The 17,500-nt window shown below is 38.7% G+C and overlaps 1 protein-coding gene across 5 annotated transcripts in view; it reads left to right on the forward strand.

The window, feature by feature from the left end:
* The window catches only part of LOC137416274 (atrial natriuretic peptide receptor 2), a 219,980-nt gene that overhangs the window by 58,425 nt on the left and 144,055 nt on the right, over positions 1-17,500 (forward strand). For all 5 annotated transcript variants that reach the window (XR_013624921.1, XM_078786474.1, XM_078786476.1 and 2 more), the window contains exon 6: positions 5,806-5,938. Coding sequence is in view for 4 of the 5 variants with exons in the window: in XM_078786474.1 (XP_078642600.1) it covers positions 5,806-5,938 (133 nt within the window). In the remaining variant the exon portion in view is untranslated. The remainder of the gene's footprint in view (positions 1-5,805; positions 5,939-17,500) is intronic.

The raw sequence follows: 17,500 nt of genomic DNA on the forward strand, positions 1-17,500 counted from the left end.
CTTTCAAGTCTTTACAAGTGAAAATGCCAAAATGGGTTTCTGCTGTCTTTGTGACAAACAGTACGTAGTTAAATTCTTTCAGCATGAATAATTCACTGAAGCTGGTTATATAGTCACAACTAATGTTGCTTTAATTATTTTGTGATTGTTTTTTAAATGTTGTATTTGCTCTTAAATTGGTGCAGACTCCAGTATGATATTGATTTGGTGATGGTATTGGTTCATTTTGCTTTTTTTGTTGGGGTTTGCCCATTTTTTGGTGGGAATGTTTTGTTTACATAAGACAATTTCTTTTTGAAATACATTTTATGAGTACCGAATCATAAAGGGCAAACAGAGACATCTTGGTAAAACTTTGGTGTGGGAAAAATGTAGTGTTTGCCACCTTTGCTTCACATAAGACCCAGGGAGTGTTATGATAGTCCCAGGTAAAAGCGGTTCTGAAATTGAAGCCTTAAAATGTATTGTTAAAAAAAAAGAATTGGCAATCAATATAGGATACAAATCATATCGGTCTCACTTAATTATGTATGATTTGTGACACCTGCCTTTGAAGTAAATCAAATCGTTCATAAACATTTTCAAATATTGTATTATATTTTTGAAAGCTCTTTGACAGGGATTGCTCTTGTCTAATACAAACCTCTCGACAACACTGCTAATATCCAGCTGAGCAGTCTTAATGGGATATAAATATTTAGCTGGTCACACATGCAGTGGAGATGGGGTCTTGCAATTGTGTGTGTATGTGTGTATTATAATTTGTGAGGAACATAAATGAAAACACGAGGTGTGTGTGTGTGTGTGTGTGTGTGTGTGTGTGTGTGTGTGTGTGTGTGTGTGTGTGTGTGTGTGTGCGTGCGTACGTGTACATCCCGTCTATATTATAAAAGGAGCAGTGGCTTTGTCTGTCTGTCATGTTATAACTTGGGAACGGATTAACGGATTTCAATGAAACCAACGACGGTGAATTCAGGGAACTCCCAGGAAGGTTTGTGATAAAAAAAAAGAACATCCTTTTTTAAATGGGTGCATGGGCCATTGTGGCGAAACTGCAAATGCCAACTTGCAACGCTGGTTATCCCTGCATGGAAGGCAGGATCTCCCAGGAATCCATTTTTGTTCTTGCCCCATAGATTAGTCATCGTAGCTATGCCGAGGAAATGGAAAGCCCTGACTTACGCAAAGGTAGAGACTAGGAGACCAGAGTTTGTTTCCTGCCATGGCTCTTGCCTAATACATACCCAGACAGTTTGATCAAAAGAAATGAGAGGGGAGGGCAAAAAATTATTTTTATTTTGATCTTCCCCTTTGAACAATATGTTGTTATATATTATTTACAATTCAGCATCTAAAACGGCTGTGATTAATATCTTATTAATAACCTCCACCTCCTCCCTCTCTAAGCTGGTGTCTATATATAATAACCACCTTTAGAGGCCATTTTTCCCCGCAAAGCGGGGGTTGGCCTTTTTCGGGAACCATGGTTGTTGTTGTTTTTTGGTTCCCCTTTTTGAAGCAATGTTTTACGGCCGGATGCCCTTCCTGACGCCAACCCTTTTTGCCGCCTTTAACGACAAACAGGGAATTACCAGTGAACTGGTACTCAATTAGCCGACCTCAGAAGGATGACAGGCTGAGTCAACCCCCCTGGCGTTAATTCAGCGATCGACCGGGATTCGAACCCAGGATCCTAGGATCCTAAGCCGGCACCCTAGCCGCTAGCCCAACACCAGGGTCTTTGTTCTTTGTTCCTCTTTTTTCCCACCTGTGGAATGAACTGCTACATCCTCTTCAATTTAATTCTTCCCTCCAGGTCTTCAAGAGAGCTGTTCACCACCATCTCAGATCATTCACCACCATCATCAACTGCTGTTGACCACCATCATTAACCCCACCCAAATCCCTCCTCCTAATTTCCCAGTTTTACTCCTTGGAGTTTCCTTCTCCATGCATGTGTTCCTCTTTTGTTCCTCTTTTTTCCCACCTGTGGAATGAACTTCTACATCCTCTTCAATTTAATTCTTCCCTCCAGGTCTTCAAGAGAGCTGTTCACCACCATCTCAGATCATTCACCACCATCATCAACTGCTGTTGACCACCATCATTAACCCCACCCAAATCCCTCCTCCTAATTTCCCAGTTTTACTCCTTGGAGTTTCCTTCTCCATGCATGTGTTTTTGTCCCGTTACGTCCTGATCCGTTCAATGTACTAGCTCTTCCATGAGCCAAGACTATGAATAGTAATTGAAAAAAAAAAACAGGATTATTCACGAGGTGAGGAAAGCGTGAGATAAAGACACCACACTGTAATCACCAATATTGTAATCACCGCTGTGAGAGGTGAGGAAAGTGTCTATACATTGCATAATTTTATTTTTTCCCCATTAAGAAAATCTGTTTTTGCGTTTTTTTGCAATAACACAAATATTTGTATTCCCATCAGCAAAGCGACAGCTCTTATATTCTAGTGTGATAGAATTGTGAGGAACATAAATGAGCTGTTGAAGCTACAATTTCAAACTTTACAGAAAATGGTTATTAACCAAAAATGTGCATTTCAAAAAACTGGGTTTTATCCTTTGTCCAAAAAAAAAAAAAAGATTAAAAAACCCCCCAAAACACCATCTGTAATAGAGATATAGTATTCAAACTAGCCGAAACCCATGGAACATCCACGGAAGGGAGGATGTGGTGTATGGATAGAGTGTACCATTATGGATGGCATAGGGGATTTGCTTGTCCGAGTAAGAGTTAGGAAGAAAGATGAGAATGAAGAGTGCGTATATGAACAACGATCGCCGACACCGGCACAAATGCATGCTCTGGATTGTCCACTCAGTGGACGGCTTGCTTTCGCCTTCGCCTGTCCAATCAGCGGACGGCTTGCTTCGCCTTCGCCCAGCAGACACCAATGCGATGGCGTCGTAAGATGGCGTCGTATCGGCAGTTAATCGGATGCTTTTGGGCCCCAACGTCGGCTAATTCAGATTTTTCGAGTATGGCTGTACATGATAAACAAAGAGCGCGGTTCGTAGATCGTAAATCCATTCGTGCCGTGGGCATCGGGTCACTGGGTGCGGCGTAAAAGGGATAACAAAGTCGAGTCCTTACGCTATTATTATATAGATGATGATAAGAGTGCAAATTGACTCGGTTGGTCCGAACATCCCAATATCCCCTTTATTTTGGATCATTCAGTTAAAGTGGCCACTTGTGTTTCTCGGCAAAATCTTCAGGTAAATGACACGGAGAAATTATAATTTTGTCCGTATGTGCATTTTATTATTATTCCGTTTGAGGCCGTTTGCCATATGATATACTGAACATAGCTATGAAACATTATATGACTCTTTGACTTTCCATGATTCCATGACCATTCCATACTGTAATGTATGTTCTGTACTCTGGTGCACCACCAACTCTGGTGCACCAAACAAGGTGCACCAATTTCTGGTTCGTAAGTTACAATGTATTTGTTTTTAATTCACTGTGTTGTCATTATTCTGCATATCTATGCACAAATGTTTGTTTCAGGAAACTTTTATTTCGCACAAAGTGTCATCCCAAAATTGTATCAGGAGGCCCAAAAACCGCCTTTGCCCAAGGGCCCAGAATACCGTCAGGCCGCACCTGCTAAAGATGTCAGTCTGTGGTCAAGGAGCTACCTAACTTGAATTGAATTATATATTTTGAACAATAGAACACGAATCAGAACATGAATCGGAACACAAACCTGCAGTTTAGCAGTACTTTCACTCTGCATTTGGCAAATTGTACGGAGTCTCGTCCTGAGCGCGCATGTGCAGAGAGGAGGAGTAAGGTAATATATTTACTCTGTCTGTCTGCCTGACAGTTCAACAAAATTGAAAATCATTCCAAACAGGAAAATGACTGTTTTTAGGGACACCATAAAGGACACAAACAGGCACGAACAACTAATTTAACGTGTTAAATAAAGTGGTGCAATAGACGGTGCATCAACGCTGGTAAACTTCGGCAAACGTTTTTTTTTCTTCAGCCTTGAAAACCATTTTTTTTATTCTCAGTGAATTTTGTACTTGAATACTGCAGAACACAAATCGCCTTGTTGGCACTTCAAAAAATCTCCGGTTTAGCAATAATTGGACAAACTTTTATGACATCTGGACCCATGAAATTAGCCGCTCACACTCTCAGCATTGAAGAATATTGAGATTCAGACAAAATGGTGGCTTGTAGCAAATATAGATTGTGCTCAGAAACACATAGCAAGAGTTGAAATGACCCTTAATTCCCATGTCATTTTTCTCAAGACTTTGTGGGTTGAGGTGTTCCAATTAACTCTCTAGATTTTAACGAGTCTGTTATAAAGTATGGACATCGTCATCATCAGCATAGTCCATTATCTTGTATGCTGCCATTGTTTAGCCCCCGTTGGACTTAGTCTGAAACTTGGGCTTATGGATTGGGTCTCGTCCATCTGTCCATTTGTCCATGCGTGCGTCCGCAACCATATCTGGGAGATGTATGGACCGATTTTGTTCATACTTGGCACAAAGACAACACATGATGCTATACTTATGCGCATCATTTTGTTTCTTGAGGCAATCAAAGATGGCCGACTTGTGGCCATTTTAGTTGTAAAAAACCTGATGTTTAACACGTCCTTAACCAGTTGTCGGACATGCATTTACTGATCTTGTTCAAACTTTGCAATCAGATGAAGAATGATGGCTTACATATGCCCCTCATTTTTTTCGAGATCAGATCCATTATGGCCGACTGGTGGCCATTTTGTTTCTTAAACGTGTCCCCAACCATTTATTGAACATGAGTGGTCCAAATTTAATTAATATTTTGGGTTTACAGAATCGAGAATGAAAAATTGAACATGAAAACATGCACAGACGCATAAAACATACAATGAAGGGAGCGGGAGACAAGAGGGGGAGAGAGAGGGAAGCACACAAGCACAACAACAGAAGAGAACAAGGACGTCGGTTGCTCTGTGGAAGGGGAAGGTCTGGGGAGTTGGGAGGGGTACACCGTAGAAAGCAAATCAACACTACTAGGAATTTCACTACCAGGCATTTGAGGAAAGAAGTTGGGGATTAAAAGAGGTGGATTTGGGGTGTTTTAACGGGGGTAGAAAAGATCAAGGTTTTGGATGGGGGAAGATAAGAGATGGTGGTGAACAGCTGTTTTAAAGACCTGGAGGGAGGAGTGGGATTGAAGAGAGTGAGGGAGTTTGTTCTAGAGGTGGGAGAAAAGAGGAATGAAAAAGTGAAGGTGAGCAGAGAGTTTTGATTTTGGCAGTTTCACCAGAAGACGGTTGCTGGCTTGTTCAAACATTTTGCCGAAGCACAGCACATGACGGCAGACACTACTCTTTATTTAGCGATCTGATAAAAGATGGCTCACTGGTAGCATGGCGACCGTTTTAGTTGTAGAAAACCCCATATTGACCATGTCCTCAACCATTTATCGGACATGCATTTACCGATCTTGTTCAAACTTGGCATACAGAAAATGAATGATGGTTTACATATTATGCATGTCAGTTTTTTCGAGATCAGATCCAAGATGGCGGACTGGTGGCAATTTTGTTATTTAAACGTGTACCAAACCATTTCTCGACATGCATAGACCGATTTTATTCAAACTTGGCACAAAGCCAACACATGAGAGTATAAATATGCAGAAGATTTTGTTTCGTAATCTGACAAAAGATGGTCGACTGACCCGTACAGCAAAATTACAAAAACCACGGGGGCTATGACATTTTATGTCTTTTTCTTCTTGTTTTTGTTTTCGTTGTCAAGGTGGTGGCAAATTTCGATGGTGAGCATGATAAGATTGTCTTTGTTCCTGGCGTTCACATACATTGGCCGAAAGGTTTCATTACGCTGGACAACCCGCCTTGTGAGTTTGAGTTTTCCAAAAGCTGCAGCAAAGGTGAGGAACAAAAACACAAATCTTTTAGGCTTTTATAGAGGTTGTCAAAATTCGCAAACAGTTCATTGTAGTGTCTTTTTCTCTTGTTTTTATTTTTATTTTGTCATTGGAAAACTAAATCGTTTGACAAAGTTGTTGGAGTTTAGATTTTATTACCCTCGCCAAAGGAGAGGGTATTGCATTTGAGTCCGTTTGTTACTTTCCGGAAAAGATTCAGGCAAGTATGTTGGTTGGTTGGTTTGTCTGTTTGTCTGTTTGTGCGCAGAACTACGTCTACACCGTTGCACGTAGAATCGCCAAACTTTACACACATATTGGTCTTGCCCTGGAATAGACTGTGCCCAATTTTTAACTCTCTCGGCCAAAGGCCTCCATTATGACGTCATAATTTGATAATTCTACAAGTACAAAACTTCATCCAATCAAGATGCAATTTCTTGAGCGCCATGTTGGCATAAACTGGTGGAGAAAAAAATAATAATGACGTCATCGTTCACGTGGTTCGGCCGCCATCTTGGAAAAAACGAAAAAATTTGCACCTCTATATCTCCGAAAGTGCTGAATAGAAAAAATTGAGACATGGCTCATTGTAAAGAACTCTCCATGGGGAATAAAATATGTTAATGATGATGTCATGGGTGCCTCCATTATGACATCATAATTCGACAAGTACAAAACTTCATCCGATCAAGCTGAAATTTCTTGAGCATAATCGAGGAATAAATTAGTTTAGAAAACAAGTAATGATGACGTCATCGGTCACGTGGTTCAGCCGCCATATTTGTCCAAAATGGCTGATAAAAAGTACATTCCAGGAAGTCCTCGGTCCTTGACTGATTTTTCATCTGTTTGTCTGTCTATCTGTTTGTGCGCAGTACTACGTCTACATCGTTGCACATAGAATCACCATACTTTACACACATATTTATCTTGCCCTGGAATAGACTGTGCCCAATATTTAACTCTCCAGGCACAAGGCCTCCATTATGATGCCATAATTCGATAATTCGACAAGTACAAAACTTCATCCAATCAAGATGCAATTTCTTGAGCGCCATGTCAGCATAAACTGGTGGAGACAAAAAAAAAAATGATGACGTCATCGGTCACGTGGTTCGGCCGCCATCTTAGAAAAACCGAAACAAATTGCACCTCTATATCTCCGAAAGTGCTGAATAGAAAAAATTTGAGACATGGCTCATTGTAAAGAACTCTCCATGGGGAATAAAATATGTGAATGATGATGTCATAGGTGCCTCAATTATGACGTCATAATTCGACAAGTACAAAACTTCATCCGATCAAGATGAAGTTTCTTGAGCATAATCGAGGAATAAATTAGTTTAGAAAACAAATAATGATGATGTCATCGGTCACGTGGTTCGGCCGCCATCTTGGAAAAACCGAAAACATTTTGCACCTCCATATCTTCGAAAGTGCTGAATAGAAAAAATTGAGACATGGCTCATTGTAAAGAACTCTCCATTGGGGAATAAAATATGTTAATGATGATGTCATAGGTGCCTCCATTATGATGTCATAATTTGACAAGTACAAAACTTGATCTGATTAAGTTGAAATTTCTTGAGCATAATCTCAGAATGAATTAGTTTAGAAAACAAATAATGATGACGTCATCGGTCACGTCGTTCGGCTGCCATATTTGTCCAAAATGGCCGATAAATAAAAAGTACATTCCGGCAAGTCCTCGGTCTCTGACCGATTTTTCATCTGTTTGTCTGTCTGTTTGTGCACAGTACTACGTCTACACCATTGCACATAGAATTGCCATACTTTACACACATATTTGTCTTGCCCTGGAATAAACTGTGCCCAATTTTTAACTCTCTCGGCCCAAGGCCTCCATAATGACGTCATAATTCGATAATTCGACAAGTACAAAACTTCATCCAATCAAGATGCAATTTCTTGAGCGCCATGTCAGCATAAACAGGTGGAGAAAAAAAATTAATGATGACATCATCGGTCACGTGGTTCGGCCGCCATCTTGGAAAAACCGAAAAACTTTGCACCTCTATATCTCTGAAAGTGCTGATTAGAAAAAATTGAGACATGGCTCATTGTAAAGAACTCTCCATGGGGAATAAAATATGTTAATGATGATGTCATAGGTGGCTCCATTATGACGTCATAATTCGACAAGTACAAAACTTCATCCGATCAAGATGAAATTTCTTGAGCATAATCTAGGAATAAATTAGTTTAGAAAACAAATAATGATGACGTCGTTGGTCATGTGGTTCGGCCGCCATATTTGTTTTAACACAAAAGCCTTAAAAACGACTGAAAATACTTCCTGGCGAGGGCCTGCAATCTCTGATTGCTCTTTCTTGTTTTATTCTGCAATGAACAGCTGTTGCTGCTTTGCTACTCAGCTAGGAGAAAGCAGAATAACTTATCATGTTGGTCACAGCTTTATTCAATTTGTTCAAAGGTAATAATTCCAATATGCAAAAACACTGACGAAGGAACTTTTTGAACGCCATTTCTATAACAAGGCAGACCTTTACCTTTACCAACTCAGAGTCAGTTGAATTCATTGTGATAATTTTTTTATGATAAGACTAGGATTATGGTAATTCAAAAGTTACCTTTTTTAACACTCAGGCTCATGATCTTGTTGGTCATCAAAGCCTAAATGAGAACATGAATCATGAGCCAGGGATTTAGATGAGAACATTATCAGGCTAACCCATGCTGATTTAAAAATGTAATTTGACACAACATTTTAAGGTGAGGATTGCATCAGAAATGATCAGAAAATGAAACTTTGTTCATAGTTATTAAACGGCTTAGTCGAGAAATTGTGAAAATTACTTTCATCCAGTTAAATAGTTAGCATCTCGGTGGTAAATTAAGATTTCTACTAATTATTTTAACGGCCACAATTATTCCCACCTTCTTCTGGGATGAAAGTGTTTGGCTCGAATCTTGTGGGATCGAACCATGTGACCAGGCGTGACATTCACCTGAAGATGATTTCGGCAGGAATTTGAGATTTTTTTTCACTGCCAGCGATAACCCACCCAACAACCACTGAGTCCTTCTGATGAATGAAACACGTATACACACACACACACACACACACACACACACACACACACACACATCGCCCTGCCTTCTAAACACCAGGATGACAGTTTATAGCCAGGCCAAGATTTAAGCCCAGGCTAGACAGCTCAGAGGTAAGCACACGTACTTCTAAACTATGCCACCATAAAAACTTAAATTATAAGGGAATTCTAATTTTAAAAGCTGAGAAATATCAAATCTGGCCATTATCATGCAGATAGTGAGTTGAGGAGACATCATGAGTTGAGTTACTTTTAATTCAGAGAAAGTAATGCTGGCTTTGTGTGTGGTTAGACTACACGTATATCATTGCATTTAGTTTGGATTTCCTTTTTTTCTATACTCAGTCAAGGCTCGTGTAAGAGCTCACACATATAAATTATTACAAAAAATTATTCCTCATTACAAAAAGGGTATACATGCAATGTTCAAATGGTTATACAAATGAAATACTCACAAATAGTCCAGGCCAAACAAAAAAAAAGAATAATGAGGTATATATGCTGAAGGTGCTGGTTGCAGCTATCATTAATGGCATTGTTAGATGTATTAACCAGTATACAGTAAATTTGTGTAAAAAGCTCACTGTTAGGCCTTAATACCATAGAGGAGTTGACAGAATCTGGCTTGCAGCACATAAACATGGTGGAATTCTAAGATTAATTTAACCTCGATGGAGGCCCCTGCATATGCTGAACAGAGAAGGCTTACATTAGCAGTTTGGCAAAACCTGGCAGGCTCGACTAAATAAATGCACGGCTGAATTACGGGCAATACTGAAATATCTGTTAGTAATTTCAAGGGTTGGAGAGTTCAGAGGGCCGCTGATGCTTCATATGGCATTGCAAGCAAGGCCGTAAAGAACAACAAGTTTTTTCATCGCTCCACATGTGGAACAATTGCACCATGCACATTACATTGCATATTGCAACCACACAGACATGCAAATTATATCAATGAAATAACTAACGAAATAATTATATCAAAAACACAGCCAATGATGCAAATTAAACTAACTAACTAATTATATCAAAAACACAGCCAATGATGCAAATTAAACTAACTAATGAATTATATCAAAAACACAGCCAATGATGCAAATTAAACTAACTAATTATATCAAAAACACAGCCATTGATGCAAATTAAACTAACTAATTATATAAAAAACACAGCCAATGATGCAAATTAAACTAACTAATTATATCAAAAACACAGCCAATGATGCAAATTAAACTAACTAATTATATCAAAAACACAGCCAATGATGCAAATTAAACTAACTAATTATATCAAAAACACAGCCAATGATGCAAATTAAACTAACTAATTATATCAAAAACACAGCCAATGATGCAAATTAAACTAACTAATTATATCAAAAACACAGCCAATGATGCAAATTAAACTAACTAATTATATCAAAAACACAGCCATTGATGCAAATTAAACGAACGAACTAATTATATCAAAAACACAGCCAATGATGCAAATTAAACTAACAAAATAATTATATCAAAAACACAGCCAATGATGCAAATTAAACTAACTAACGAATTATATCAAAAACACAGCCAATGATGCAAATTAAACTAACTAATTATATCAAAAACACAGCCAATGATGCAAATTAAACTAACTAACTAATTATATCAAAAACACAGCCAATGATGCAAATTAAACTAACTAACTAATTATATCAAAAACACAGCCAATGATGCAAATTAAACTAACAAAATAATTATATCAAAAACACAGCCAATGATGCAAATTAAACTAACTAACGAATTATATCAAAAACACAGCCAATGATGCAAATTAAACTAACTAATTATATCAAAAACACAGCCATTGATGCAAATTAAACAAACTAATTATATCAAAAACACAGCCAATGATGCAAATTAAACTAACTAACAAATTATATCAAAAACACAGCCAATGATGCAAATTAAACTAACAAAATAATTATATCAAAAACACAGCCAATGATGCAAATTAAACTAACTAACGAATTATATCAAAAACACAGCCAATGATGCAAATTAAACTAACTAATTATATCAAAAACACAGCCATTGATGCAAATTAAACTAACTAATTATATCAAAAACACAGCCAATGATGCAAATTAAACTAACTAATTATATCAAAAACACAGCCAATGATGCAAATTAAACTAACTAATTATATCAAAAACACAGCCAATGATGCAAATTAAACTAACTAATTATATAAAAAACACAGCCAATGATGCAAATTAAACTAACTAATTATATAAAAAACACAGCCAATGATGCAAATTAAACTAACTAATTATATAAAAAACACAGCCAATGATGCAAATTAAACTAACTAATTATATCAAAAACACAGCCAATGATGCAAATTAAACTAACTAATTATATCAAAAACACAGCCAATGATGCAAATTAAACTAACTAATTATATCAAAAACACAGCCAATGATGCAAATTAAACTAACTAATTATATCAAAAACACAGCCAATGATGCAAATTAAACTAACTAATTATATCAAAAACACAGCCATTGATGCAAATTAAACGAACGAACTAATTATATCAAAAACACAGCCAATGATGCAAATTAAACTAACAAAATAATTATATCAAAAACACAGCCAATGATGCAAATTAAACTAACTAACGAATTATATCAAAAACACAGCCAATGATGCAAATTAAACTAACTAATTATATCAAAAACACAGCCAATGATGCAAATTAAACTAACTAACTAATTATATCAAAAACACAGCCAATGATGCAAATTAAACTAACTAACTAATTATATCAAAAACACAGCCAATGATGCAAATTAAACTAACAAAATAATTATATCAAAAACACAGCCAATGATGCAAATTAAACTAACTAACGAATTATATCAAAAACACAGCCAATGATGCAAATTAAACTAACTAATTATATCAAAAACACAGCCATTGATGCAAATTAAACTAACTAATTATATCAAAAACACAGCCAATGATGCAAATTAAACTAACTAACGAATTGTATCAAAAACACAGCCAATGATGCAAATTAAACTAACAAAATAATTATATCAAAAACACAGCCAATGATGCAAATTAAACTAACTAACGAATTATATCAAAAACACAGCCAATGATGCAAATTAAACTAACTAATTATATCAAAAACACAGCCATTGATGCAAATTAAACTAACTAATTATATCAAAAACACAGCCAATGATGCAAATTAAACTAACTAATTATATCAAAAACACAGCCAATGATGCAAATTAAACTAACTAATTATATCAAAAACACAGCCAATGATGCAAATTAAACTAACTAATTATATCAAAAACACAGCCATTGATGCAAATTAAACGAACGAACTAATTATTTAAAAAACACAGCCAATGATGCAAATTTTAGGTGTTTCATTATTTGCTACAAGCATGTTTCCTGAATCTTCAGGTAGATGTGTTAGATCTGGAACTTTATCCTTATTTGATATCCTTCTTTAAAAGTCATTTCCATGTCCAAAACTTTTGGTCAAAAAAAACTTTTTTTGTCCAAATCTTCTTTCAAAGTCTGACCCATTGTCTCCTTTGATTTCACAGTTGTTGTTTTTTGGAGGGTCTTTAGTTCTCGAGATTTTAACGAGTTTGTTATAAAGTATGCACATCGTCATCATCACCATAGTCCATTATCCTGTATGCTGCCATTGTTTTATTAGCCTTGTTTAGCATTGTTTTGTCAATTAGCATTGTTTTAATTGTCAATTGTCAATTAGCATTGCTTTAATTGTCAATTAGCATTGTTTTATTATGTTTTATTATTGGATTGGACTTAGTCAGAAATGGGGGCTTATGGATTGGGTCTTGTCCGTCCGTTTGTCCATGCGTGCGTCTGCAACCATATCTCAGAGATGTATGGCACAAAGACAAAACGCAATTGTTTCACTTTTATGTTCCTCTCATTGGTAAAAAATATATATACAGTGATGTGAAAAACGAAGTACACCCCATGTAAAGTTTTGACTTTTTCAACATATTTCAACATACAGCTATTTGATCTTCATTTCAACAATATTTATAGATAAAGGTGATATCATATAACAAATATCATGAAACATTTACATTTGGTAGTCCATTGTATAATGTAAATATACATAAATGCAAATTTCGCATGTGGAAAAAGTAAGTACACCCCTACATTTATCACTCCTTCAAATACCTAAAATTAGAATCAGGTGCACCAGCTCACTTGCAAATGATTAGAACATCATTACAGAGGATCTTGGAGGAACCTGTCTTATTTAAACCTCAGACTTTTAGTTTGGTTTGCTCTTTGTTGTTGAAGTGTGCGGCGCCACCATGCCTAGATCAAAAGAGCTCTCTGAGGCCTTCAGAAAGAAGGTTATAGATGCCTACGAGTCTGGGAAGGGATGTAAAAAGATCTCCAAACACTTTGAAATCAATCATTCGACTGTCTGGAAGATCATCTACAAGTGGAGAAGATTCCAAACAACTGCCAACTTGTTCAGGCCAGGCCGCCCCAGCAAGTTCAGCCCGAGAGCAGACCGCAAGATGCTGAAGGAAGTCTCTAAGAACCCCAGAATGTCATCACGGGACCTACAGGTAGCTCTTGCCACTGTTGATGTCAAAGTGCACGAGTCTACCATTAGAAAGAGGCTGCACAAATTTGATCGACATGGGAGGTGTGCCAGGAGGAAACCTTTGCTGTCCAGAAAGAACATCTGGGCAAGACTAAAGTTTGCCAATGAACACCTAGGCACAGACCAGTACTTCTGGAACAATGTGCTCTGGACAGATGAGTCAAAGGTATAGCTATTGGCACACCTTGGCACACCTGAGCTCCATACCACAACCCTCAAACATGACCAGAAGACATGTTTGGCGAAAACCAAAGACAGCATTTGACCACAAGAACCTGATACCAACTGAAAAGCATGGTGGTGGAAATATTATGGTTTGGGGCAGCTTTGCTGCATCAGGGCCTGGGCAGCTCACCATCATAGAATCCACTATGAATTCGTCATTGTACCAGAGGGTGCTTGAGGATAATGTGAGGCCACCTATCGGAAAGTTGAAGCTCAACCGAACGTGGACCTTGCAACATGACAACGACCCTAAACATACCAGTAAATCCACCAAGGAATGGCTGAAAAGAAAGAAATGGAGGGTTCTGGAATGGCCAAGTCAAAGTCCGGATCTAAATTCCATCGAGATGTTGTGGGGGGATTTGAGACGAGCTGTGCATGCAAGAAACCCCTCAAACATCGCACAGCTGAAAGAATTCTGCATGGAGGAGTGGGCAAAAATTTCTCCCAGTCGATGTGAGAGACTGTTAGACAGTTATAAGAAATGCTGACTTGAGGTTGTTTCTGCCAAATGGGGCAATACCACCTATTAGAGCCAAGGGTGTACTTACTTTTTCCACATGTGAAATTTGCATTTATAATAATAATAATAATAATTCATTTATTTTGTATAGCGCTTTTCCAGAAGCCCAAAGGCGCTTTGACAGAGTGGAAAACATAATGCATAACAATACATGAAAACAACAATTGCAAAAAGACAAGAATCAAGAAAACAAACAGCAGCGATATACGGCATATATATAAGACAAGAATCAAAAAGACAAGACAAGAATCAATAGGGAAATATTTAAAGCAAAAGGAGGGAGAAGGAGAAGAGATAGTCAGGGGTTAAATGCTGTGGGTTGAATGTTGAATGCAGCGTTGAACAGGTGGGTCTTTAGTGATGTTTTGAATGTGGTGAGTGAGGAGGAGTCTCTGATGGTGTGAGGTAGTGAGTTCCAGAGGGTGGGAGCAGCGATGGAGAAGGCCCTGTCCCCCCAGGATCTGAATTTGGTCCGGATGGAGGGGGTCAGGAGGTTGGTACCAGCAGAGCGGAGGTTGCGGGTGGGAGTGTGTCTGGAGAGGAGGTCAGCCAGGTAGGATGGGGCCAGGTTATGGAGGGCTTTGTATGTCAAGAGGAGGATTTTGTACTGGATTCTCTGGGGGATGGGGAGCCAGTGAAGCTTGTAAAGGACGGGGGTGATGTGGTCACGGGTCCGGGAATGAGTGAGTAGACGGGCAGCGGAGTTCTGAATGTATTGGAGTTTATTGGTGATTTTTGAGGGTGAACCATAGAGGAGGCTATTGCAGTAGTCCAGACGGGAGGTGATGAAGGCGTGGATGAGGGTTTCTGCAGCCGTGGAGGAGAGGGATGAGCGGAGACGGGCAATGTTTTTCAGGTGAAAGAAGGCTGACTTTGTGATCTGTTTAGTGTATTTGTCGAAGGAAAGGGTTTGGTCAAAGATGACGCCAAGATTCCGGATGTGAGGGGAGGTGGATACTGGGATACCGTCGATGTTGAGGGCAAAGTTATGGGTGGATTTTGTGAGCGTTTTTGGGCCAATGATGATTATTTCAGATTTATCACAGTTAAGCTTGAGGAAGTTGATTTGAAGCCAGGATTTTATTTCAGTGATGCTGATATTTATGTTTATTTAAATTATACAATGGACTACAAAATGTAAATGTTTCATGATATTTGTTATATTATATCACCTTTATCTATCAATATTGTTGAAATGAAGATCAAATAGCTGTATGTTGAAATATGTTGAAAAAGTCAAAACTTTACATGGGGTGTACTTACTTTTTCACGTGACTGTATATATATATATACAGATTTGGCATTTAATATGGAATATTTTTTTTTCCTTGACTTGGGTTTACTTTCTGAACTCGGTACATCAATCTGGTGAGTTGCTTTTACGCTTCGGTGATTTCTTTGTTAAAAGAACCATGTCACTGATTGTCTGTCGCAGCAAGAAGTCAATAACAGGATTATATCACAGGTGGCGTGACAAAATGTATGGACAGGTACATTTGACGATTGGCTTCACAATCGGGTATATAAGGGTTGTTGCGTTCTGTATTAGTGGAAAACAACTGCTGCACGTCTACAAAAGTTATTGCCGCTTTCCCTGGAGATGGTCCGTCAACTCGACAATGCTGTTTGTCATTTAGTGGTGGCTTTACGAAATTCCAGCATGAAACAGCGTGCTATTGCTTGGCAGTATGGCATCACTCAAGGTCAGGTGTCAAATATCCTGAAACGAAATGCTCAGAGGGGTGTCCCTACTCCAATACCGAGGCCAGGACGTCCCCGCAGAACCACAAGGAGGGATGATCGCCAGCTGCACCGGTTAGTCCGCAATGGCCGTACCAAGTCAGCTAATCAGCTTAGGGCTGAGTGGCAGCAACTGACAAATGTGCCTGTATCCAGAAGGCTAGTCAACCAACGACTGGTTCAAGCAGGCTATCGTGCCAGGCGTCCCCTGAGAAAGCCACGTCTGACCAGACAACACCGCCAGCGCCGATTGCAGTGGGCCAGATAGCACCGTCAATGCCAGCCAGGCCACTGGAATCACGTGATCTTCAGTGACCAGTCTATATTTCTGGTCTATCGTCAAGATGGCCGCGTCCGAGTGCGCAGACAAGTGCATGAAGCCTACAATGAAGATTGTATAGTGCCAAGAGTCCAAGCTGGAGGTGGTGGGGTGACCGTTTGGGCTGCTTTTCATGCAGGGGGCAAAACTGACCTGGTTGTTCTGAATGGAAACCTGAACCAGTTCAAGCACAGGGCCATTCTGGAAGAAACATTGCTTCCATTTGTTCGTGCAGCCTTTCGAGGAAACTTTGTCTTCCAAGATGACAATGCATGGCCTCATCGTGCTCGCATGATCCAACACTTTCTTGCTGACCGTGGTGTAGAGCATATGGAGTGGCCTGCCATGTCCCCGGATATGATTCCGATAGAGAACTTGTGGGCAGAAATAACGCCTCAAATCGACAACTTGGACCAGCAGCCTGCCTCTATGCGTGAATTGCAGCAGGCTATTGTAACTGCATGGCAAGCGATCCTGTCCAAACCTTGGCAAATCTCGTGAACAGCATGCCTCAACGTGTACGTGCTCTCCTGAATGCTCGTGTGGGTTACACGAAGTACTGAACTGTAATTTTACTGTCCGTAATCCCAGTCGTAATTTAACTTTTGTTTTTGTTAAAAAAAATTTTGGCTAATGTGCAAAATAAAGAGATACTTCTGGAAAACGCACAGAAGTTTAACACAGTACTGTCCGTGAATTGAGTTCGATATCAGTTTACATCACTTTCAAGGATCAATTTATTTGCTTCGAAATGTCAAATGTGGTTTTTGTTTCTTTTAAAGGTCATATTAACAAAATCTAGAATAATTTCAACATAATTCCAATGAACTTTTGGTTCTAAGTCATCTTGAAAAGTAAGTTCACCCCCACAAAAAAAATATTCCATATTAAATGCCAAGTCTGTGTATATATTGCAAATCTGGTTCAAGTCTGATTTGGAACTAGAGAGGAGGAAGGACACAAACACAACATTTGAGAGCAGGGACATC

This window comes from Myxine glutinosa, chromosome 11, assembly GCF_964187855.1.
Source record: "Myxine glutinosa chromosome 11, kmMyxGlut1.1, whole genome shotgun sequence".
In the NCBI taxonomy this organism is placed as follows: Eukaryota; Metazoa; Chordata; class Myxini; order Myxiniformes; family Myxinidae; genus Myxine; species Myxine glutinosa.